The sequence below is a fragment of the Scomber scombrus genome, chromosome 8 (genome assembly GCF_963691925.1).
Source record: "Scomber scombrus chromosome 8, fScoSco1.1, whole genome shotgun sequence".
Lineage (NCBI taxonomy): Eukaryota > Metazoa > Chordata > Actinopteri > Scombriformes > Scombridae > Scomber > Scomber scombrus.
The window spans coordinates 25,246,797-25,273,079 of record NC_084977.1 but is presented as its reverse complement, the minus strand read 5'-3'; the positions used below and the strand labels follow the sequence as shown (position 1 = coordinate 25,273,079).

The following is a 26,283-nucleotide window of genomic DNA, read 5'->3' as shown; positions in this document are numbered from 1 at the left end:
TCCTTCTCGTGCTCTCTCATGTCCGCTGTGTGTCACATCGGTAAAGAATGTTGCAGTGATGAACTTCTGCTCTGTGCTCGCCCCTCTGACCTTGTCCACTCTTTCTTTCCCTCTGACAGGTGAAGCCTCTCATATGGATCGAGAGCGTGATTGAGAAGTTCTCTCACAGTCGCGTGGAGATCAAGGTGAAGGTAATGACGAGTGACACGCAAACATAGACACACACACATACACATACAGAATAGGATGTCTTTACATCTATGGTGGTCCCTGCCCTGAATCATGTTTAGTATTTGTGACACATACTGCACATCTCAGCTGGATTACCACAAACCATCTGTTAGATGCAGTGAAAGCCATACACGCTCAAAATAACAAGCTGCTGTGTGCACAATCATGAAGACCTTTGGGACTTAAATTTTGATTTGCCTGCTTTTCTTTATTGTAAAGGTCTCTGATGACATTTGAACTCTGTCTTCTGTCAGGCTCGGAGTCAGTTTAAAAGCCGGTCCAGTGCCAACAATGTGTCCATTCTAGTGCCGGTGCCCAGCGATGCTGACTCACCCAAGTTCAAGACCAGCACAGGCAGCGCCAAGTGGGTGCCCGAGAAGAACGTGGTGCAGTGGAACATCAAGTCTTTCCCTGTTAGTGTGGAGCATCAACACAATATCAGACTTTATAACCCAAAATACAGTTGGTACATTTTGATGCTGCAGAACAGTGTTGTTATCTTTTTCTACCAACAGTCTTGGCATCAGAAAAATGAAGTTGTGTTTTTATTATGATGAATTTAAGACAGCAGCCATTTATAACATTATGAATGACCTTCCACATACACTTAAAACTGACACAATAACATCTCATTTGGCCTTTTTTTTTGCTGTTCCTTCCCGCCAGAAAGAAAACTTGAATGCATTTTAAAAAACGTATCGAGCCATAATTCAATTGAGGTTCCCTATATCTGTCAAATTCTACTATCTCCTCAGTAATTCATTATACCTCCAGCCTGCCAAGAAGCATTAAGAATTGCTCTTACTAGTGACATATTGTTATCCAGCCCCTGTGTGACTCTGCAGCATATTTTCCTCTGTCACCGTCACCCTTTGAATGCTGTAAAAGTTGCAAATCACAGGAAGCCATATTTAACTTGTAATGTTTGATAGAGTATAAAAAACATGTAGCAGTGGCTTGTTGTGATAAGGTATTGATAAAAACAGCTCATCCAGAGTCCACCAGCCTTCAGCTTTTTACAACCCTATTCTAAAAAGACATTACACTCCCTAAGAAGGAAAAGTTTTCAGAGCTGTGTAGATATATGCAGTGTTGTCACTGTTTCCATAAACTATTGTATAGGCATGAATATGTCTATCTTTTGAGGACCTTTTTTGTTGTTGGTATGTCTTTCTTTCTGTCTTGTGCTCTGCAGTCAGCAAAGATAGGGATAATACAGTTTTCCATATCAACTGTTAGTTGCAAGTAAAACTTTATTTATACTTTATTTCAGTATTTATTTATTTTTAAATAAAAGTAATATTTACTTTTTTTAGTTTAATAACTTATTTCCAACCAGTAAAGCCAAAGTACAAACATGGAAACTCACTGCTTAGGTGACATGTGCTTGCCTGAATAATGATTAACCAGTGTTATGTTTATATAGCTAAGGAGTGTTTGGCGTGGGTTAGGCAGATGACAGTTGATATCTGATTCACCTTGATATGACATGGGAATTATCTCATGTTGCCATGAATATAAAGTTTGTTTTGTTTTCTCACAAAACAAACTTGTATTAATTGGAGTCTGACACTTGGGAACAAAATTCATCAGACAAACTAAACTGTCTCATCTGAAAGGCTTTGTGAACATCACTCTGAATGTAATGGTTTACCAGATGCAGTAACCGATCTCTATTTGTGTTTGTTTGTTTGTGTATGTGTGTGTGTGTGTAGGGTGGCAAGGAGTACATGATGCGGGCACACTTTGGGCTACCCAGTGTGGAGAGTGATGAACTAGAGGGAAAGAGACCGATCACAGTTAACTTTGAAATCCCATATTTTACTGTGTCTGGGATTCAGGTACAGTAGGTTCCTTTGCTTCCAGTCTATCATTAAGCCTACTTCCTTGTTTTTATCTGCAGTTTCAACAATGCATTGTTTCACATTCACACAAGTGCAACTGCAATGGGGATGCAAATGGCCATTACTAATAATAGTCTCAATGAATACAGTAACTTATTAAGTCTGTTCACAATCCTGGAGGTTATTTCAAATATCCTCATACGCTTTGTCACAGTTCACTGTCCACTGAGAGCTGCAGCAGACTGTAAATCTGATGATGATGAAGGAGAATTGCCATAAAATGATAATGACGGAATTTTACAGCAAATTTGAGTATTCAAAAAATGTGTAAATTGTTCTGTTTTGCATTTAGATTTTCTGTGAGAGTGCTACTATGAATCCAGTGAAGCACAAAGACTATGCACTGTTCAGTAGATGTTAGTGTGTGTTTGTGTGTGAGGGGGTGAAATAATTGTATTTAACATGTCTGCGTTCCCTAGGTGCGCTACCTGAAGATCATAGAGAAGAGTGGTTACCAGGCATTGCCATGGGTACGCTACATCACACAAAGTGGAGGTGAGAAAACAAGACACTGAAATACTGTATGCTGACACACCCATAACCCCCCCCCCCCCCCCCACACACACACACACACACACACACACACACACAAACACACACTGCTGATTTGGAACTGTTTTTAAATAGAGATGCAGCAGTTCCAAATATCATATACCAATACCATGTACCAATCCAATGCCAGTGCACTGTAACATGAAGTCAATGATTTAGGTGCTAAAAACAGTTGCCAGCCTGTATTCTATAATGACTTTGACAAAGAAAGTAATATATGTAATATGAATTGGTCGCTTCTAGCAGGTCGTGTTGTTGCATGTTTTATTTTAATGCCCCAGGAAAACTTGCTGTCAGATAAGTATTTTTCTTAAATATTCCTGACCAAATTGGCAATGAGCAGTTTGGAGAGAGAAAAAAAAAAACTTAAGGTATTATTTATCATTATTTATAAAGCTCTTCATCAGGGCTGTGTGAGTGTGGTTTGATCAGATTTGATTAATTAATAATGTAACAGTGCTCACAGTGTGTAGGACTACTTGAATTACAAGCTTATGTCCCTAAAAGCAGGATTGCTTGAAGACCAAACCCATTAGCAACTGTGATCTTACAGTGGGATTAAATAGTTTTCCTCATGAGGTCAGTGGCAGAATCAGTCTTTCTGCATCACTATACAGTTTGTGCCCGAGGAATGAACCCAGCTGCATAACATTCATCATCTCCATTACCTGGCTCTATCACCATGAGCCATGGCCTCAGGGGCTTAGAATGACACCACAGCAAGGAGAAAAACTCTACTAGCCTGCTAGCTTGTGACATATTGTATTAGTTCCTTTTTCAGGCTCTCAGTTGTCCAACCACAAATTTGAACAGGGCTGGTGTAAAGTCATGAAAAGAAAGTAAACTCTGTTTATCCAAGCTGGCACCCAGGATCTGTAGATTCAATCGCTGCCCTGGGAATGAACTCGTCTGCATCATTTCAGTCATAATCCAGGATGACACCAGGGGAGACAAGAACTAAGGAGTGTTTCAGTGCTTGCAAACTTTAAAGTAATCTGAATTTTTAGCTTTTAAAACACTTAAAATTGTCAAGAAGTTACATATATACCTGAAATACATGCAATATTTTTGGACAGATCGCACATCATCACATATATCCACATTACAGTCACCATATATTGATGAGACTGCAGCAAAAATACTTACCATCTCACTAGTTTGAACGGAGCGCAAATGGTAATGATATGGAGATGGAAGCCCAATACCTCCACTGGACCACTGCCAGAAATCCTTAAGTTTCATACCTGCCATCCGCCCTAGCAATGAACCTAACTCTGCTACATCAATCATGTCCATTACCTGGCTATGTCAGGTACGAGTCAGGAGCTGCAGAGATTGAATGATGCCACAGGAGGCTCCCAGAGTGGCACTCAGCAAATACCAAGGTTACTATCGCCTTGCTGTAACATCAGAAGTAACAGAAGTGAAGGAGGAAGGGGGAGAGGAAGAAATAACATGAGTGAGAGTGAGAAGAAGAAGAGTGCTGAAGTTAAGGGGGGCTGGAGTGAAGGCTATCACCTTTCTCTTACTGTTACCATCAGCAACAGGGGGAGGGAGGGGAGAGCAGACAGTAATGATCGCATTTCACTCAGCACTACATGCAGACACTCTCACACTGATTAAACAATGCCTTGATACTGTAGACTTACTGTACTGACTTATTAATGAGTGATGAACAAGCGTTCAGCATTTAGCACAAGCATTTTCTCGCTGGTTCGAATATGAACAGGCAGCGTCAGACATCGGCTGTAACGTTTAAGGTAGCATGCTGTTCTTCATATTTCCTGATATTAAAATGTAGACTTCTACTTCTCAAGCAGCAATGTGTATGTGTTAAAACAATGCTTTTTTTGAGTGGATATTTGGTATATGTATATAAGTGAAAGTAATGCATATTCAGGAGGTAATATTCACCACAAGGCCAGAAGTATGTGGAGACACATACACATCTTAATCTACTTAATTCTTTTGGAATGGTGTTCCTCAAAAGTAGTTGTGAAATAAGACCTGTCTCATAGTTGGTGTGCTAGTTCATCTCAAAGATGTTGGATAGAGTTGAGGTCAGAGCTCTGTGCAACCATTTCTTTGTTAGAGAGATGAAGTTGTAATGTCACCCCCAGGACAGCTTCTGTTCCATTTGCCTCTGTAACTCTAACTGTGCTCTCGTTGACATTACTTTCATCGTGTTTTGTGAAAAGTGAAAAACATCATTAAGTTGTCAGCGTACAAAAAGACTGCAGCTCTCACAAATCAGCAGTAGCGCAGGTACTTACATCATCATAAATTGGGGTCATCTATAAACACAACATACACTTTCTTCTAAAGTTATTTTTTCAACTTTTGAGCTGTTATCTCCTCTGTCTAAATGATTTTACACAATTCAGTCCTCTCTGTCCTGCTGTTGTTATTATAGACATGTCTGAACTAACTGCAGCTCCTCAACACACCCAGGGACTCATTTTGCACACTTATGGGACGTATGGGAAAATAGTATTTGTATTAAAAATAGAAATATTGAATAATCAATAATATTAGTTCCGGCCATTGACAAGAGAGGACCTTCCCAAAATCAAAAAGTTGGAAATTGTATTATCTAAAGTGCACAATACAGTAAATCAGATTTAGCTAATTAAAGACTGAGATAATGCTAATATTAATTGTAATTGTTAGATTTGATGATTTTCTTTTGACAAGAGTCTCTCTCCAGCAAGTTAAACCTTCTTCTAAGAAGTGGTGTAAATATTGGTAATATGATCTAGCAGAGCAGCACTACAGCTAATATTAGTGCAAATTTTGTTTAGGGATTTAATGGGGCTTATATTGGCAGTGATGTGATGTGCAGGGGTGATGAGGGGAAGAAAGCTGTGTGTTAATGCTCTGCTGTTACATTTCTTGGCAGATTACCAGCTCCGGACAAACTAAAGGGCACAGATGCTGCTAGACGAAAGGATATTTTCTCTCTCTGTCTGTCTTCCCTTCCTCTCCTCTCCATTCCTCTCTGTTTCTCCCTGTCTGCACGGGACAGCAGAGGACAAGTGCAGGAGGACACAGGAAATTTTCCCATCTCTGAACAGAAACAAGACATTATCTTTTTCTCCAAGACATGCTCAACTCTGACAGGAAAGGCTGTTATATCACCTCTGACCTGTGATTTTTTTTAATTTTTTTAAAGGTTCCTCAGGACTCCACTGTAACATTTTAATATGTGAATAATGAACTGATAACTTTGTGACACTGTCTGGTTTTGGCAAGCTCTCATTTTCTCACTTTGAATGCAATATCCCTCAAGGTTAATTTGGAGCAGAATTTGGGGAACAAAACCTCATTTTCAATCTCATTTTCTTCAGAGAGAGAAAACCTTGAAATATTCAGATAGAAAATTTGAAGCATTATCTATTTTGGGTACTTCTCCAATAAATTGTGTGACTTTCTAATGTGTAACATGTAAACCAACCTACTTTACAGTTTAGTGCCAATATACAGTAACTGTGATGAGTCAATGTCAGTTTTTATTTCTCAAAACGACATCATTTGCACACATAAAATCATTATTTTCTCAAATTTGGCAAAAGCAATTTTTCTAAAAGTTTTCTTTTCCATTGATCGAAACCACTACACCACATTCCTACACATCTGACAACTTGTGTAACAAAGAGAAGTTTTAGTCTTCATATGTTTTGTCCTTAATATCCACTCTATTATACTGTATGTATACATTTTAAGTCAGCTGATCTTCATCCCAGTCAGCTGATCTTCATATGGTTATTCAAACCTCTATATTGTACAGTCATTGCCTTAAAGAATTGCCTATGTGTCATTACCTTTAGCACTGTGAACATAATCCCCAGTGCGCTGAAACTAACACGAGCGACCAGATCAATGATTAATAAGGCACAATATTGTCCGAGGCGTTCGCAGTGTAACATAATAGGCTACCGTCGACACACTCTCATGGGGCCTCTAACCTTGTCCTTGTGCTTGAAATCAGCTTGCAGCTTTGAGGCAGAGACTGAAGGAATGAGCATGGTGCAGAATTTCTTTTCATATTTTTGCCTGTTGTTTATACTGTACTAGTTAGTCCCTTGTGGAAAATGCTTCAAAGGACAAGAAGAGACAGTTGAGGAGGGGAGGGGTGGTGGGAAAGGACAGAGGTAAAATAACCTGAAGGGATTTCTTTTCAGAATCTGAGAATATTGACAATATGTTGAGGTAGTTGTTTTTCCATGACTCTTTATTTTTTATGTCAACCTCTGCAAGCCTCTGTACTTCTTCAAAGCAACTTGTGGTGTAATTTACTCCCTTTCTTGTGCGTGCATTGCACCACTCACACATCAGTTCACCTGCATTGCCAACAGCACAGACGGATAATTGATTTATTGCATCTCTGCTGTTAAATACAAAACTATTACAATCATTCCATTATCTTGTGTGGGGACATATTTCAAACACAAATGAGTTTGTGTTGTGTGTTTTCATTAATTTATCAACTACTGTTTGTCTATAGGAATCAAAGGGATATATTTGGAAATAAAACATTTTTTGTATCTTGTTTTGGAATTCTGAGTTGACTTTTTTTGTAATATCAAAACTGTTTCACCACATTGTATTAGGTGTTGCACTGAAATGTAAAATGTGAACAATATAATTTGACAGATCTTCCATGAGCTCTAAAAAAAATAAAAACCCAATTAGAGCCTATTACTACTTGATTAACAAGAGACCCTGCAGCCACACTAATGCTAACATGCTCACAATGACAATGATAACATTTTAATGTTTAGCAGGTATAGTTACTATGCCTATCATCTTAATTTGGCATTTAGCATTCCAACAAAATTGAACATAATAGGAATATCATTATTTGATTATAAATTTAAAAAATATTCTGAATATGGCACTATGAAAAATCAAAGAGATCACCAAAGTAATTACATTTCATCCTGGGGGGTCATGAATGGCCTAACAATGTCATGTCGATGCCAAGGTATTAACCACAAATTTCAACCTCAAGGTAGCACTTGAAAATTAAGAGGATCACCACAGTCAGTAGGATTCATCCTCTGGACACTATGGGGCTTTGTATCAAATTTCATGGCAAGCTGTTTTACTTTGTGGGATATTTTGCCTGGAGGAAAGTCATGTGTTGCCAGACCAGACCACACCATTTACATTAGTATTAGACTAAAAACATAAAATGCCAAATGGATCATATCATAGGATTTCTAATATTTACTTGGGAAGTTGTGAAATAAATGTGATGCTTTGGAGTTCAATACCATTAAATAATGCTTGCTCGATTTTCACTTCACTATACACACAGACTAGACATTAAATATAGCCTATACCTTTGATTGCAAACAAATTACTTAACAACACATCGTCCCAATCAAGTTTGAGTGTGAGCAGAATTACATTTGCAAAAAATCTTTTCAAATCTATATTTATAAGAGATTAAGCTTATGCTAAATTGTGTAATATCAAATAGTGTTGTACTGGTGCAGATCAGAACGCGTTTCATTTGCACTGTATTTTAATGTGACTTAATGAAGCACTTAACGTGTGTACCTTTTTTAAGTATACACCTACAGAAGATAAACTAAACTGAGCTTTGACATTCTGTTGAACACAAAAGCACAGAAATGCCAAAATCCTTCACAACTGTGATATGGGTAGAAATATACACATTTCACATCCTAAAGATAGACATTTTTAGTGGGGAAAATATGTGAATTTTTCTTTTGGGCTTACAATAAGTTGGCAAAACACATTCGGCTGGTTTTATTGCCCAAGCTTTTTGTGTTCAAATCACATTTTCTCTGTTTTGGCCTGACAGAAACGCTTTGAATCCTCACCTCCCACACAGTTCTCTCTCCTCAGTATCAGACCTGCGTTTCTCTTTGCTCTGCTCACCTCCTCTTGCTGTCATGCATGGGTACACAATCTGCCATTGCTACTGTACACTGTAGGTCAAAAGACAGACTCATGTAAGTGAGGATTACAGGATTTCTGTGTTGTTAAAATGCAGCGTGAGCCTTGCTTTTTTATCTGTGTGTGTGAGAGACTGGTGCTAGTCTATGCCAGCCCCTGCAGAACGCTGCCTTGTGCACCGTGCCTCCAGTTTGCTGTCTGTCATCACACCAACAATGGTTAACTGTTTGACCCCTTTTGTCTCAAGGCAAAAGGCTGTGCGTATGTGCAGGCTGATAAAAAGACGTGACTCAAACACACACACACACACACACACACACACACACACACACACACACACACACACACACACACACAAATGCAACACAATGCAAGACCTTTTTCTGAGGTTTTTCTATAAGGCAATGTGAAGGGTGACTCCCAAAAGCTTTGGAAACAAATTACAAATATGAGCAACCTTCACTTTTCACCTTTTAGATTAATTATTCCATCAGAAAGGGACCCTTTTTCTTCGTTTTTTTAAAAGAATGTTTCAAGACCTCTGGAAACGAATGAGATACAGCGTCGGCATCCTGTGGATCCATGTAAGTCAGTAAAAGATAATTAAGCGTATTTACAACTCCAGTTCAAACCTTTGCAAATGCATTGAAATTCTATGACAGGCCATGTTGATAAAATGGTTTTAATTTCACTATTTATTTTTTCCACAACAGATATGTATCCTTCTCTGCTTTGTGGGGACTGATAATGAACTGTTATCTGGGCCAAAAAAATACATCTAATATATCAAATGTGCCAGGACTGTCACCTCCAGCTACAGCTGATGCACATTTTTGTAAACTAAGAGGCATTTTAAAGAACTCAGATTATTTTATCCTTGTATAAACTGAATTAAATAGAAATACAATTTGCTTCGGGGATTTTTTTCATCCTACTACTATTACTCTTTCATAAAATTTGGCCCTCATTTTAGATCTTCCCCTAATCATCATGTAAAAGGATGTCATTTTCTTAATGCACAATATGTTCAAAAACAAAAACAACAACTATATAAAGCTATTCAAAATGTGTCATAACTAGATCATGACACTCCTTCATTTTGCACTCTTGCCAACATGCTTAAAAATGCCTAATTTTTAGCCACTAGGGGGCAAAAAACAAGCTCTCTGATACACAGCAACAGTACCAACCAGTTATCATCCACATTTTGGACAGTGATTATTGGTTAGCAAACATAACACTGGCAGTGGTTCATTAAAACAGTTTGATGTCAACCTGTTCATTTTAATCCTCCAACCCCAATCCAGAGTGCACCGAGGACAGTTACAGATGTGGTAACTATGACAACAGCAATCAGCAAAGTTGTGTAGACTTGTGGCCACAATTTCAGTACATCACAAACCACATAAAATAAAATAAAATAAAATAAAATAAAAGGAGCCTTGTATTGAGTATATAAAAAACAAAAAAATAAAAACCTGCCGCTATAGCTGGTTAGCTCAGTTGCTAGCTTGTGCTACTTACCATTGGACAAAATCAGGTTTAGGAATCTTTGCCCTTGAAAATCCTACCTCTGCAGAGGAATAGTTCAACATTTTAGGAGATACACTTGTTTGCTTTTTACAGCTGTCAGCTGCTTGCATGTAACCTGTGCAGCTCTGTCTCTTTGTGTCTCGTTAGGAAGCACCGGTGCCACCGTTCTTTTTGAAATGACATGAGTGGATTGACGTGTCCATGAACTTTCTTGTTCACTGTGGGGAGCAAACAAGATGACATCAAACTGTCTACTACACAAAAGTTTTGATCCTGCCCATCTGACAAATACAAGCCCAAATATATTCTATCTGTAGCTCTTTAGGTACCCATCAACAAAATGTTTTTCTAACAGGATGCTTGAGTTTATCAGCCACTTCTAACTTTAAGTCTTTGTAACCCTTTGTCTGTTTGCCAGTTAGGTACCTGGTGTACAGAGGGTTCATCAGAGCTTTTTAGCTTGCAATGTCTGCCCTAATGTAAAAACAAGGAGCAAAGAAGCTTGCGAGCCCTTCAGACCTTATTGTCAGTGAGTTTCACACTGTTAGCAAATGTTTCACATTACAAGGTCCTTTGATTAACTGCTCAAAGTGAATATAGATTATAGCAGGTTTAAGGAAAATAATGTGCTGCAAGATTCACAGTGAAGACAATACTGTGTTCATGCACAAAAAACACAAATAATCCATACATTCAAAGTGCTGTGATATAATTCTCCAACAATCATGTTGTCTTATGTGTACAGGCAGCAAAATGTTACAGTGAAGTATAGACAAGGTCTGTCACAAACATAGTACTACTGCATGAATCACGCTATAGTTAAACTGAGAAACTAAATCAAATCACAGGGTAAAGTCATTTTAATCAGTGAGAGTCTAGCCTTATCGAGCCTCTCACTCATCAACCATCTTCAGTTTGAACCACAGTCAAATCATTGGCTGAATATTTTCATACCCTCATGTGAATATGGCCAGAGTGAAGGTGACACGTGAATCATAAAGAAAATTTTAAAGGATTTTTTGTTTCATATTTATGTTGTTCCATCATTCTGTAACTGTCAGTTACATTTTAGCCATTCAACTAGTTTTCTTATCCATAACACTTACAATCGTTAAACAGGTAGTGGTCAGATGTGTGGCCAAAGGACACTTTGATAGGAAACATGTTTTATAACATACAATAATTTTTAAAGTACAACCTTACAATTTGTAAATGCCCCCTTTAACTAACACTGTATGTCACTTTTGACAAGACAAGGTTTCTGTCTCCTCAGATGTGTAGGTTTAAGATTTTCATAACTTATTTAAACATCAGTTGGGGAGAAAAGAGCTATATACTGTAAATTAAATTTCATTGAGGGCTATGCTCACACCACAGACTGCTGAACCCCTCTAATAACAACCTCAAAAAGGTGTTTTTGAACTAAAACTTGTCCTGATGTATTTCTGCCGAAGTATGTGCTTCTCCTTTCATTGAGTTTTTCTTAAAATTCTTCTTACTTATTTTCCATTGTTGGTGTTGGTGACCTGCATAGTAACACTAACACAGCCAATCTGACACAAGCACCAAAATGTTGGCATTTTGTTCTATGTGGATGGATTTACAGTATGTAACAAATACTGTTTTGAGCTTTCAAATGAAAGTTACATAATAATTATTTACCACAGCATATGATTTTGTACCTGGTCACATGTGAAGACACAAACTGGGACACTTTGAGCTGCAGTGTGAGCATTGCCATGTAGTAATCAATTCAAAATCAGTATGCTACTCTTCAGTCTTTTCATCCTTGCTGCTTGATTGAAATTTTACTTCTTATTGCTAATGCGTTTGTCAAGCAGATATTACAATTCCACTCGTTTTGCTTCATACACACTCTAATCAGCTGGTGAAAAAGCTAGAACACATAAGGGATGACTTTTTCATTTTAGTCAGATTTCTCCTTTTCGCATGAAGCCAACTTAGGTGAGGTCTAATGTTCTGCCGTGAAGAGCTAAGGGCCAAAATACCCAACCTTGGTGTGGTTACATCTCATATGAGGTTAGCCAGACTGGAGGTAGTCTCTCTGCGAGCCTGGCGGTCCATGTGTCCAGACACAGTGAAAATATTCAAAACCTGATCCACAAACCGTCGTCCGTGCCTTGTCCTCTCAAGGAGGACCACCACAACTGTGTATATCCCAACGCCCAAAACTGCAGCCCCCCCTCCAGCCAGCAAAACTACTCCAGAGATGTACATGTCATTAAGGGCTTGGCCAGGCTTTGGCATGTGGTTAGCCAGGGCCAGATGTAGTAGAACCCCTCCACAAATCAACAGTGACAGTCCGGTAATCAAAACCACAAGGAGATCCGATAAACCGCCGCTTTTTAGCATGTTAATGCGCTGCCGGCTTCGAACACAATTCATGTCCTGCACAGCTGAGCTGAGCAGTTGTTTAAGCAGGACCCCCAGGGCTAGCAGGCAGAGGGCTGTGCCTGCGCCAAGCCGCCATTCGCTTGAGACGCTGGTGGTGGTGGAGAGAAGGCCGACACCTCCAAGCCCGCAGCCCAGAATTAGAAATACAGCAACGCAGTAGCAGAGCAGAGACTTCCCTGGATCTCTGAACCACCACAGCTCCACCTGCTCCTCCAGTATGCTGTGCTGAATCTGAGCTGGGTCAGCATGACCATTGAGGCCCAGTTCAGGGCCTCTATGTCCCCTCAGGGGGGGAAAGTTGTCCAGTTCAGGCATCCTGCTGCCACTCCCAGCCTGCTGAAAAAAGCCGCCACCACCACCACAGAAGAAGCAGGATCCACTTAGGAATCTAGAAGTCTTTATTTCATTCAAAAACTGTCAGGTCCAGCAGACAATTTCATTGGTTTGTGTCGTATGTTATCTTGAAAATCCCAAAGATGGCTTGATATGGTGGCAATGAATATAATGCAACTAAATTACTTGATTGAGCTGTGCATTGTAGTTTTATCCACCCCGGTTTGTATACAAAGTGTCCAAAACTTCAATTCAGGTCTCTTTTCAAGTCTTGCATACAGAGACGGATCCAAATTGTCTTTAGTGATCCAACATCCAAAGCAAATCAAAACATCGACAAAATTTCCAGTCTTGAATTTGCAAAGTGGCAGCAGTTACCTAGAAGAGAAGACACATGTGAAGACTGGTTTTACATTAGCACTTAAATTTGAACTTTTAACCTTTTTGTTCTAACAGTTCAAGGCTTTCCAAAAAAGAATGCACTTCAAAAGATCAGATCAGTGCAAGGTGAGTTGAAGAGTAACTTAATAGCCAGTGGTTGATGTTCTTGTCTTGCTGTAGCAATGTAGGAAAGCACCCATGGGGGCTCGTCCAGCACACCCTGACCTCACTTATGTTTGGTTATAGGTGCAGCAGAGCACAAACCTGACCTCACCTAACAGTGATGCATGGTGTGGCCAGACATTCAACAGACTTTAAGTCAAAAGAATCAGCATTTGGTGTGAGTTACTCTAAAAGTAAACCTAAGTTTGTGTATCTTTGCAGTTGGTGGGTGATAAAAATCCATCAAATTAAAAGATGCACACATGCAGGCACATAGAGGGACAGCATTTTGTAATTTCTCTGATCATCCATATTTGCTGTTTTGACTGTGTAAAAAAACTTGGTGTGCTGACACTGGCAACCTTTTCTATCTCTCATTATCACTATGGTAATGAGTTGCCACAACAGAGGCGGCTGGATAAAACAAGAACCGGCTACTGATAGAATAAACAATGGAGATCCACACAAACACACAATCAAACAGCTAATGCACAGATGTAAATTTTCTCTCATCCTCCTTAACAAACACCCACACTACCTCACTGGATCTCCCATTTGAATTCTCCAGTACCTAAAGTCCAGTTAATCTTCTTTCCTCTCTTGTTTCTGTATGTGCAATGTCTATACTGTACTGCCGTCTATAATGTTGTGTTTTACAACATATTCTACCAGATAAAGGCTCATTGCACCTGACAAATTTATTATTTTCTATTATGTCCTGTTCATTTCACCCTCCTCTCTTCCCTCAATCTTTGTCTTACCTCAGCATATTCAATCTCTCTACTACAGTTTGTACCCTCATCACACCCCCATAACACAAAACATATACAGCACACATACACACACACACAAACAAACATCCTCAAGGTTATGGCTGGCGACAGCTTGTCTTTAAAAACCTGTCAGCTGCTTTATTTCTATCAAAGTCAGCAGTGCGCGGCACAAGCCCACGCACCCCAACACATGCTGACAGGAGTTACAGCTTGTCCTTACCGGCCGTGGATTTCACTAACACAAACACCGCTCGGCAAAATAAAAATATGTCAGTCTGAACATGGATAACATGATCCCGCATCCAATTCTAAAATATTTTTTCTATTTAAACTTGTGACGCCTCTGGAAACCAGATCAAAAGACATATTTCTTTCTTTCCCGTGTTTATAAAAGACTATAAACTAACATTCAAGATCATATTTCTTATTAGTGTGGACAGGTATCGCCTTGCACAGAGACAGAGCAGCAACACTGTGACATGGAGAGATATGAGGTGCATACTCAAGGTGTGAAATGAAGAGTGAGGTAATTACAGCAGAGGACGAGGGGTGTTTATTGGCAACATGCTGTTCTGGAAGCTTTTCATATCCTGTATAATTGCATGTGTGCTTGTGCATGCATGTGTGTTTTACGAGCATGGAAAGTTGGAAAACGAGTACCAAATGGGGAAGATATGAAAAGTGGTTGTGTGTTGGCATGAGTGTTTATGACATGCTTGTGTATATTTCACTCAAAAAGACAGAGATGATAGTGTGTGTGTGTGTGTGTCTTTGTGTCAGCCCCTGCATGTGTGCACGTGTGTTTATTGAGTCACTAATTAATCCCAGCTGGTTTGAGCTGAGTGTCACAGACAGGTAGCGCCACAGAAATAGCACAGTAATTAAGGTGTGTGTCTGTATGTTATTTTGTGTGAGGTTGAAACGCCAAAGGTGTTAAGGTGAGAAAAACAATTTACGTGATACACCACCAACATCTTACCCTTTGTCTTATAAAGGTTTTGAAAATATTGCCTCCCTTTATATAGTGCAAGTTTATGAAAGATTACTTTCTGATTCCTTAAATAACACACAGTAAAGTGTAGCAGGGAGGCAACTAGGTGATAGAGCCAGAAGCAGTGGCACGCAACAAAGATCATAAGATGATATCGAACTTTAAACGACACAAATATATCTTCTTCCATGTTGTGTTTCTCACACTCTGACGTCCATTGACACGAGCACACACAGAACTGCTGGACTGTGTCTGCCTTTCTTTTTTTATCACTTATATGACCTCTAGACTCTATCATATCAGCCGTGTCATATTGGCCTCATAAATATCTTTACAACAGCACTGACTCACTGCTTCGCTCTCCACTGGCCTCTTTTTTAAGTAATAATAGACAGGTACTCAGGCACAAACAATTTACAAAACATCACAACTCAGTTTTTCCAGTCGTCTGGTCATCTTAAATTAAAATCACTGCATCAGGAATGAGAAATGTTAAGTCCAATACACCTGTGCTCTAAAAATCTCCAGCACATTGTATGTCTAACAACCAATTTTCACACCTTAGTTGTGGATTTCACACAACTCTAACAATGCTCTTTGCATAAAATAAAATACCTGCAGATGTGTACACATACTGTATCAGACAACAGTCAACACCATTATACCATTTTTGATGATCCACTTTATGTTTTCATTTGGACCAATTAGGCCGTTTTGAATGGACTCTAAATTTAAGAGTAAGTTGCTTATCAAAAAGTGAGGGATAGACATAGTAAAATAAGTTCACAGAAGCTATATAAAAGCTGCACCAGTGATCATTATCACAATTTATTTCAAACAGATACTATAGATGACAAAGATTCTAAAAGGATTTCTTTTAAGTGACGGGAATAGATAGTAAGTGTGTCCTGGACGCTCAGCCCAGCAGAGAAAACTGAAATGACTGAAGACAGGCTGACACCAACAGTCCAAACAGTCTCTGTTATGCTAATGCACTTAGAGTAATGATGAAAAATTACACAGATTATCATAAACCTCAGACATAGAGTATTTCTCTCTATATTTCTCTACATCTGCCTCTTCTAAGTTTTCAGCCTGCAAGGTCACAAGAAGAGCTGTGCTTTGGAGTAAAAACACTATACTGCACTCCAATTACCTGGGAAGCTTTGGGACTCAGGTATTCCCCCCTCTGTTATGTCGGCCCGCTGAATTCATTTCACTGGCCATTAGTGTCTCATTTTATTGTTGATGCGTGGTTCTTTTAAAATTGGTTGTCTGGCATTATATGCTAATCAGAATGCCAGTCAGCAGAGGTTAGAAGACAGCAAACACATCAAATGACCCTAGAGTAGCCACTTTCTTGCTTCTTGTAAAATTTGCAGGGATTTTCAGACAAAAGAGTGCAACAGCAAATTCCCTGACACAAAATGGATGTTGACAAGTGCAGAGGTGTAATGTGGTGTAGACTCTCGCACACACGCACATCTATGGAAGCTCTGACTGGAGTACCGCATGTATGTCTTTTTTTCTGTCAGGGAAAAGCTTATTTTATTTATTCAAGTGGAAACCACAATGAAAAGAAGTGTCTTGCTTACTGTAAAAAAAGAAATCCTTCCCATGTGTTGATTTGCATTTTAAAACAGCAATATTTTTGCCAGGCAATTGCAGCTTTTCTTAGGCCAGGGGTGGAAAGGAAGTGTAGGACCCAGAAAGAAACTTCTGTGGTGTTCAGTAAAACTTCACCAACACTTAAGGAGCTGGCTTTCCTTTGGCATTTTTAGACATGATCTTTTTGTGTTTTCCTGCTTCTTTCAAATAATGTCTCCTATATTTAGAATTGTATCAGTGTTCACATCTCCTCTCCACACAAGCACAGAACAAGATAGCTCCACCAGATCATCAAAGTAAAAAATATGTCAGGCACAATTTAGAGGAAAAACAACCAGAAGTCCTTCTGGTCCTGCTGTTGAATTTCCTGCTGTGTGCGTTTTTATCCGAGGGCCTTGGGTTGGGCTGAAGGGGAGTCCACGGGAGGCTGGGCGATGTGTTGCCTTGGTGACAAAGCAATACTCTCCTCTTTGCTTTCCTGTCTCCCCCCTACACACTCACACAACCCCCTCTCCTCTAGTCAGGCGTTGATTCTCTTGGCGTCCCCACTGGTGAGGAGAGGGGTCAGGGTTGGCTCCATCTGTCTGTGTGATGGGCATTGGTGCCAAGCGCCATGGGGGCTGGAGAGAGAGGAAAGAAGGCTTGTGTAGAGTGGGAGGGTAACGGATGTTTCTGAGCTGTCATCTGGGACTCCGTATGGGGCAGAAGCTGAGGGTGAACCTGAGGCAGTGGACTGGGAGGGGGCTGAGGGAATGGGATAGGAATGAGGGGGTTAGAGAGAGGGGGCTGAGGGTGGAGAAAAAGGCTTGGGGCTAGGGATAGTGCTGAGACTTCAGTGCTGTTCTAGGGGTTACAAATGTGGCTGGCAAAAATAAATGATGCTGAATAGGTCTTTATGCAGACAAGCTGGATCTTTCTTTCTTCTCTACAGTCACAATGGACAGCCGAGGCAGCCAGGGAGCAACGCTCTGTCCAGAAAAAGTGAGGAGACAATGGCAAAGTCACTGTCACAGTGTCACTGTCCTCGCACTGCCAGGGCTCGCAGGGGGAAATCTAAGACAAGAGAGAAAGAAAGAACTCTTTATCAGCTGTACATGCTGCACTGTAAACCCTCCTCTATATCTCACCTTAGCAAGAATTACCTATTATTCCCCTGTACTGCCACTGAATTACAGTTTATACCTCTCTGACAGCAACTGCAGCTCTAGAAACAGATGTGTGATTATCATCCTGATTTACAAGCTTAATCAAAATGAGCTGCTTATACATCAAGAAGGGAGAGAATTCACAGATGAGCTTCTCAACTGAAGTTAAATAAATGCAGTTATCTTTCCTCACAAACCAGTGCTTTCTTTTTAGCTGTGCCAGCCATGTGTGGCTCCAGGGACGACTTCAACTTTAACCTGTTGGATTGATATAAACTTTTGTACAAATTAATGGTTCCCAATTGATGTATCCTTGTGACTTTGGTGTTCCCCTGACCATTCCTCTGGTGTAACCATGATGTTAATATATGTGGTTCTGAATTAAATGTCTTGACAACTATTGGATAGATTGCCATGAAATTTGGTACACACATTCATCGATTTGGTGATCCCCTGACTTTTCATCGAGCATCATCAGGTCAAAGTTTAGTTTGTCCTGCAAAACTAATAATATTCTTATCAGCCTCACTTTTACTTTGTATTTGGTGCTAATTAGCAGATGTTAGCATGCTTACACTATAAAGTAAGACGCTTAATAAAGTAAACATTATTATACCAGCTAAACATCAGCATGTTAGCATTGTTATTGCAAGCATGTTAGTATCCTGGTGTTGCATTTAGCAGTCTCACAGAGCTGCTAACCTGGCTGTAGACTGTAGAAGTCTTAACAGATAGTGATATTACTAGAGACTTAAAACAGATCCCGCCTTTTTCATCATCATCCTCTTACTCTGTGGCTCCTCTTAGATGGTTTAATTCCGCTCTTTCTGAGCGAGCTCATTTCTCAGTTTATGGCACAGCATCACCCTGACCGGCACAACCAGCCAAGACCTGCCCCCCTGACACCTTATCCACATGCAAACACACTCTCATCTCCATCTGTTTTCCCTCTTATCCTTATCTCCCCAGCCTTCCATACCTATCTTTCTTTCGTGCACCTCACTACTCTCCTCCTCTGTCTCACCACCAATGCTCTTTATCTCCCTAACTTCTTATCTCTCCTGTCTTCTGTCTGCTCCGGCGTTTTGGTGTCGGGGAGAGAGATGTGTGCATGGGGTGGGGTTACTTGTCTTTGCCACAGTTCCGTCTCTGGCTCCAGGTAATACTGCTTGGCTCAAAGCCCCTGTGGCATAACACATGCACACACACATATACACGGCGGGCTGCATCTGTTTTCATGTTGTTGTGTTTACATTGTTTTCTCAGTGAGAATCTGGTGTTGTTATCCCCTCATACCATGCTGTATCCACTTCCTATCATTCTTAAGCATCCACCTATCAATCAGCTTCAGCCTTTTTTTTTAAACATTGTTAAACACATTACACAAAATAGGAACATTTTCAATGTGTTATCTAATATGGCATATGGCATTTCCCTCTTTTCAAGTAGTACTTCCTCCCCCCGATGGTACACACTGCTGCTGCTGACAAAAATGAAGCCCAGCCCAGCCCACAGGCTCTCTGTGGCTGTCAAATGCTGGGTCCAATTCAAAGTGGCTTGGACATTTCCGCATCTGTGAAACAATCTCTATTAAACATAGACTTTTTGGGGCTCGGTTGAAGAAATTAACTGAGTGATGTGCATCATGACTAAGCTCTGTAAGCACCTTGGTCCCTGCATTGGAGGAGTGATTGCTGATTACAAAAAAAAAACCTCTGGGCAGCCGGTCGCTTTTCTCTGTCGTGCACAGCTGCAATATTAAAACGCTAATCAAATCAGCAATTAACATGCTGGTCCCCTTCTGCTTCACTCCTGCTGACGATGGGAAAGAGGCTACCTTTTCTTTTTTTTTCTTCAGTCTTTGTTTTTTTAACCCTCCTTTCCTCCACTTGTGGGTTCAGAGGTGATATTCAGCATATTCTAATTTGATATTGGCTGTCTAGCGATAATGATTGTAATGAATGAGAGGCTGGCTCAATATCTGGCTGTCTATCTTGTTTGTTGACTACCTGAAGTGACAGACTGCAGCAGCACCGTATCTGTAAGGCAGAGAAACTGGTATATTTCTAGCAACAGACGGATTGCCAAGAAAGTTTGTGTAGACATTCCCCACTAGATGAATCTTAGTGACTTTGGTTAACCCCTCACTTTTCTTCTGGCACCACCATGATGTTGGCACTTATTTTTTATTTTAGTGAATGGTCTTGACAAATATTGGATGGATTGCCATGAAATTTTATACAGACATTAATGTCCCGTTCAAGATGAATTGTAATGACTTTGGTGATCTCTTAACTTTTCCTTTAGTGCCATCATCTACTCAAAATACCTGCAAAACTAATGATGTGAAACTAATGATTCTATCAGCCTCAGCTGTACTTTCTGTTAACGTGTTTAATTATACTGTTGGGTTTCAATTAGAAAATGTTTAATGTTAATGTTAATTAACATTAAATCAGCATGTTATCATTGTAACTATGGGCATGTAAGTATGCTGACCTTAGCATTTAGCTTAGTGCACTGCTGGAACATCTCAAATAGCTGATAGTGTGGCTAGGCTCTTTGTCTTGTTATGAAAAATCTTGTGTAGAGTAGATTTAAGGGTATGGTTGGTGATCTTTGTTGTTGTCGTTCAAAAACTGTTATGAACACTTCAGTGAATCACACTGTTGCAGCAGGTGTGATGTTCCTTTGCCACAAAACTCAAAATACCCTTTGAGCTCTGGGAAGTGCTACAGTTTTCCTTTGGCAACCAGGAATATTTATAAGAAGTATATCCTAAGGGCAATTCATATTTTAAACACTTCCAAATGATCAATACACAATACGCACACAGGAACTGATATGCACCTTACATATGTTATGTATTTATGTATTTTGTGTATTTTAAGATGTTCTGCAGTTTATGGATTCTATGGGTTTTATGTAATTTCTGTCTATTGTATGTCTGTTATTGGTGAGACAATTTTCCACCATGGTGGACAGTAAAGTTTTATTCTATTCTATGGTGATGGTAGTCTGTTTAGAAATAACTCACGATCATGTTTTCAGTCTCTGGAGAGAAGTTGTGTTTTAAAATTCACCACTCCACATGTGCAGAACGTGGGTCTGTTTGCAGTGCTTCACTAGCTTGTTGTGCTACATATCTGTTTCTTAACACACTACTGTCACCACCACCATGTGGCTCACTGATGTATTTTTAATAGTTTTTGGACAACACCAAAGGTCTACAGCACAGCAGAATAAGATATATCATAGTTTGGATACACACACAGTACTTGAAAGTATGATGAGTTCCCTGTTGGTTTGGCTCTGCACATGAGATTTGTTGACAATTAGAAAAATGTAGAAAAAAGCCTTGACCTTTAACTTCTAATTAGCAATTGCAGATGGCTTCGAGAGAATTTCCTCAACACAAAAATAGATAATATAATCTCCCTCCATATCTAAATTGAACTGCTTAAATTGGATTTATTATCTTATAGGTGAATGCATATTACGCCCAGGGACAGAGGTGGATGAACAGCTGCTATTGACGACACACTACATGTCTGACTGTTATCTGCTGACTGTGAAACAAAATGCCTCTTGGGGATATTTAAGATTCTGCCCTACTCTCTACTCCACTCTGTCTGGCATCCATGACACACACACACACACACACACACACACACACACACACACACACACACACACACACACACACACACACACACACACACACCTCACCTATCCAGAGCTCATATAACTCCACCAACTCTCAACCACTTTGAACGATGAAGAACAAGATCATCTACAGACTCAATCACCAACTCACTTTGTTTTTCTCCTCCTGTTCTTTTATCCAGCACTCTGTGTTGACTTGAGGCTCTTTTCTAATGAGGTCTCTATCACATGTTGTTCTGCCTGACTTGTATCTAAGTACTAGAAATCATGCTAAAAGATCTTTAAAGTATTTTCAGTATAGTGAAAAAGACAGCATATAACCTCATTCATATGGCCTGCCATGATTCATGTTTGGTCTTGGATTAGTTATAGCAGATCTATATGAACAAAGTGGCACAAGGGGTCATGCCCGGATAGTGTATTGATCTATTCCAATCGCAATACTCTGAATACAGCATCAACAACACTTCCTCTCTCTATAGTTTATGGATTTTCCACAATGCAGCAAAACTGACCTCTAGGTAGACAGTACCTAGAGCACTGTAGATCATAGGACAGTAGCCCTATGATCTACAGTGCAGATGAGGCCATCGGTGTTCTGTGCACTTGGTAACTGTGGGCCATCCCACTGGTGCAAAGGTTAGGGTGTGATAAAACGTAAACATGTTTTACTTCCTTGTTTTGGATGGAAACTAAATAGGCAAGTCATTCTTTCAGGAAAGTCCAGACCACACAAACACGATAATTACTTTTACTGGGCAAAGAGTGGCAGCATAACCCACATTCCTATTATTTATAATTTTTATTTGGAAGTCATAATTGAATTAATAAAGGATAGATGTCTTTGAATGCACCATCTTGTCTGCAAATATATTATTTTATGAGGAATTAATATCCAGTTGCAGGTAGAAACGCTGAACATTGTGTACTCTGTGAACAATGTATAACTTTTGTATTTGAAAATTATATCAATAATTATTTTAGTTTGGCCGTCTAGCAAGTACTAAAAGCTGCTGTTCATTTTAACACTTGTGATGAGTTTGAAGATTACAGGAGTATGATAGGGTTAGAAATTTATTAAAATACCAAGATTAATTAACTAACTAATAATATGACATGAAATACTATGTGGAATTAAGCAATACGTAACCAATAACTTGTTGTTATTTTAGTGTGTCATTTTTTTATCACTAGAATTATGAATGGCAGCTTCTACGTCAAAACAACAAAAGAAAAAGAAATATACTAGCCTACCACATTAAAATCATCTTCATATTCTTATATTGACCTTGGTTTTAGAAAAAAAGAAGAAAGGTGATGGACTAACACTAACACATACTGAGCAGTAAGTAGGTTTATATTTCTAAGTAGTATAATCTTGTCATGGTAGCTTAAATAACTAAAAACACCATGCAGAATTTACTTTTACAGGTATAAATTCAATGTAAACTCACTAGATTATTGAATACCAAACATGTGCTACATGAATTCATACAATAATATATATTTTTATTTTTAATATATTTAAGGGCATTAAGTCTTTAATATAGTGACAGTGGAGAGGTTGAACAGAAGGCGCCGCAGACGCTGCTGTTATGTGCCATGTTTCTTAACCAGTGTGTTACCGCGGCGCGCCAGTAATTTTCACTATTCTATTATTGGGCTATTTGATGTTGGTTAGTTTTTTTCATTGGGGAGTAACGTAGATATGGACCATTTACCACCTACAAATCGTCATAATAAGTTTAAAATTAAAATAAGAAAAGAAATGAAAAAGCTGTTTTAAAAAAAAGTTGTAATGGGGCAGCTGCTGTCTTTATCTATCTTGTTTATCAGGAGCCTCTCTTACCTGTACGCTCAGCTGCTCTGAGTCGGTCTCTTCTATCTAGCAGTCAGGTCCGTTTCGTCTTTAATCCATATTTCCAGTTTGTGTCGACGGTTTCACAGTGTCAGTGCCACCAGTCGGTGCAAGCCATCATGTTTTCACCCCCTCTTGGATCACAGTGTCCGGGGTCCAAAGCAATGCGATGGAGGCTGCTGGAGGTGCTTCGCTTCCTGCCTCCGCTCTCTAAAGCCCCACAGTCTCTCTGCTTCTCCACCGGACGGACTTTCCCCGTTTAATGCAGGTGTGGCCGCGCACGGTGGCAGGGGACGCCGGTGGGAGGGGACAGAGAGTCGGTGGATCGACCTCTGCACCGCCGTGGGTCCCCCGTGGGGAGCCGCAGCACATGACACGGGTTGTGACAGCACTAATAAATAAAAGTAATTCTGTGATTGCGATATCAACCGATGAGCTGAAAAACTGAAGTGGTTTAACCCATCCAGTCCCTTATGAGAAAAAAAAAAGCAATTTGTCTTTGTCCTAAGTTCATCAATACCGGTCATCATTTAATAATTGTCATAATTGATTACCAATAAGGTCATTGCATCAAGTGACTTTAATGTTTTTCCTCTATCTATCACTTAAAAGTCACATTAACTTTATTTGAAATTTTTGCTATTGAAAGTTCATTTTTGACCTTGAAAACAGTAGTTGACAAAACAATATGACCACGAGGTCCATTTATTAGGGTAGCTGTTCTGGGAAATTTCGATCATATCACGTGATCTTCCACAGCAGATGGAGTTTGCCTAGTTGTCATGGAGATGTAGATGATCAATTACCCATTTGTATGGGCACTAGAGGTTTTTTACTCAATTTTGTTTGTGATCTTTTTTGAGACAAATTAATATTATGTGTGTGTGAATACCCCCTCACACACAAACACACACACACACACACACACACACACACACACACACACACACACACACACACACATAGGCTGCACATACGCACATAATATGAATGTGTGTTTTCATCATACATTCAATCTTGCATGTTTCCACTAACTAACCAGCTTGATAAAAAAAAAGCAGTAAGAGATAGACGGATTAAACTAACTTTAAGAATTCTATTCGAATACTGTAGGCTATGTCTAATTTAGTTGTCATTTTACCGCCTACATAATAAGCACTAACTGTAACTGAAAGAATTACTTTTTAGCACTAAAATGTTGTTCTATCCATCCATTTTGCAGGGGTCCCAAGTCATATTGATTAGTGGTTATTCCTTGACCCTTCCTCTGACTGATAGATATATTATTATGACATTGATGCATCAGTGTATAAGTAGCATGTTGCTGTTGTCACTGCTGAAAGTGGAGGTAGTTTGAACTACTTTATATACAGTTAGCTATAGTCCAGTAGTTCCCAACCTAGGAGTCAGGCCCCCGCAAAGGGTCACCAGATAAACTTGAGGGGTTGTGAGATAGTTAATAGGAGAGGGGGAAAGTGCTCCTCTAAGGGGAAAAGGGGTAAGATGACAGATATTCAAGTCAGGTAACACTATTAAAAAAAACATGAAAAACACATGATACAGACTCAGTCAAACCAAAAGACAAAACGTGTGTTGTTCGTTGCAGTAAGCAATTCATATGTTGATTCTTCAAAATCTGGATCATGTTCAATATTGTCCCCTATATCAGCAGGCTGTTTCCTTCACCACTTCTTCAGGTTCGATATTTTCATTCTTATCAGGGCCACAAGCCAAAATTAGATCAAGTGCTTCATTCATATTTAGTCACTTGCTTGTTGAGGTGCTACCACAGACTGGCATGTGCAGACAGAGAAGTCTTATTTATAGAAACAAAGGCACAAAAACTGATTGGTGTAGTTGTGCTGGTTGGATGCACAATTATATATATGTGAGAGAAAAGTGTGAACATATCTTGATGTTTTTAGATGTTTTTTAATGTATATTTGAATTTTTGTTTGTGTAGCCAGCGCTTAGTATACAAACCTTCTCAATTTGGGAGACATAATGCCTTCACAGTTATTTGCTTCTAAAAAATAGCCTCCCTGTGGCATAACACATCAATCAGGCCATCTTTGACACAATGGCTGTTATTAAATTATTTTATTGGGCTGTGGATTTATGTGGTTTAAAATTATGGTAACCTTTGTGGTGAAGGAACATATCTCCCAGTGCAATGGCGTTACTCGTTGATGTGTGTTTTTTTTTTAAATTGGACATTAATGCAGCTCTACAGCACAGAGATTTTACATTAGTAGTTTAGAAAATGTCTTTCAAAACCTATTTGTGATTGTGCATCTTCAAAGTTCATCTGTAAAGTGAATGCAGCACTAGCAGTAGTGGCAGCAGACCGTGTTTTCTGAAATTAGCGACACATTTACACCTATTTGTTCTCTTGATTATGACTCGTATAATTTTTTTCTCAGAATATGATCCTATGGTAATGGCAATGCTTGAGACAGACTGCAGTAGCTGGGCGGGACCTAACCTTAACCCTAACACTAATCCAACGCTTGAGTAAAACAAGGACATTTTGGAAAATGCTGTCACTCTAAACGGCCACAAGGTGACATCACAGGTTGACATAAAGTGCATTATGTACACACCAGTGGAAACAGTGGCATAACATCTCAAGCAACAAGTAATGCAGACACAGAGTCTTCTGAGGAGTATCTTTACAACGTTTCCCAGCCAAAAGCAAATCTCACATGCAAAGATAAAGGTTTGTGACTGAAATACAAAGTGATGCTTGATACAGGGGCAACTGCGAATACCACTGATGAAACAATTTATCAGGGATTGAGAT

General features: G+C 39.5%; 2 protein-coding genes across 2 annotated transcripts in view; one reads left to right on the top strand and one right to left on the bottom strand.

Annotated features, from left to right (window-relative positions):
• Nucleotides 1-7,236, top strand: part of ap1m3 (adaptor related protein complex 1 subunit mu 3) — a 29,975-nt gene extending 22,739 nt beyond the window's left edge. The window contains exons 8-12 of the mRNA XM_062423823.1: nucleotides 120-191; nucleotides 486-644; nucleotides 1,947-2,072; nucleotides 2,555-2,630; nucleotides 5,587-7,236. Coding sequence (XP_062279807.1) covers nucleotides 120-191; nucleotides 486-644; nucleotides 1,947-2,072; nucleotides 2,555-2,630; nucleotides 5,587-5,609 — 456 coding nt within the window. The 3' untranslated portion in view covers nucleotides 5,610-7,236. The remainder of the gene's footprint in view (nucleotides 1-119; nucleotides 192-485; nucleotides 645-1,946; nucleotides 2,073-2,554; nucleotides 2,631-5,586) is intronic.
• Nucleotides 7,237-11,960: 4,724 nt separating this feature from the next.
• On the bottom strand, nucleotides 11,961-12,891 carry LOC133985062 (transmembrane protein 125). The gene has a single exon (XM_062424616.1). It carries the CDS (start codon nucleotides 12,876-12,878, stop codon nucleotides 12,180-12,182), a length of 699 nt encoding a protein of 232 aa, XP_062280600.1. The 5' UTR covers nucleotides 12,879-12,891; the 3' UTR covers nucleotides 11,961-12,179.
• Between the last annotated feature and the right edge of the window lie 13,392 nt (nucleotides 12,892-26,283).

Excerpts from the sequence above, each read along its gene's own strand:
- LOC133985062 (XM_062424616.1), bottom strand. The coding sequence starts at position 12,878 with ATGCCTGAACTGGACAACTTTCCCCCCCTGAGGGGACATAGAGGCCCT.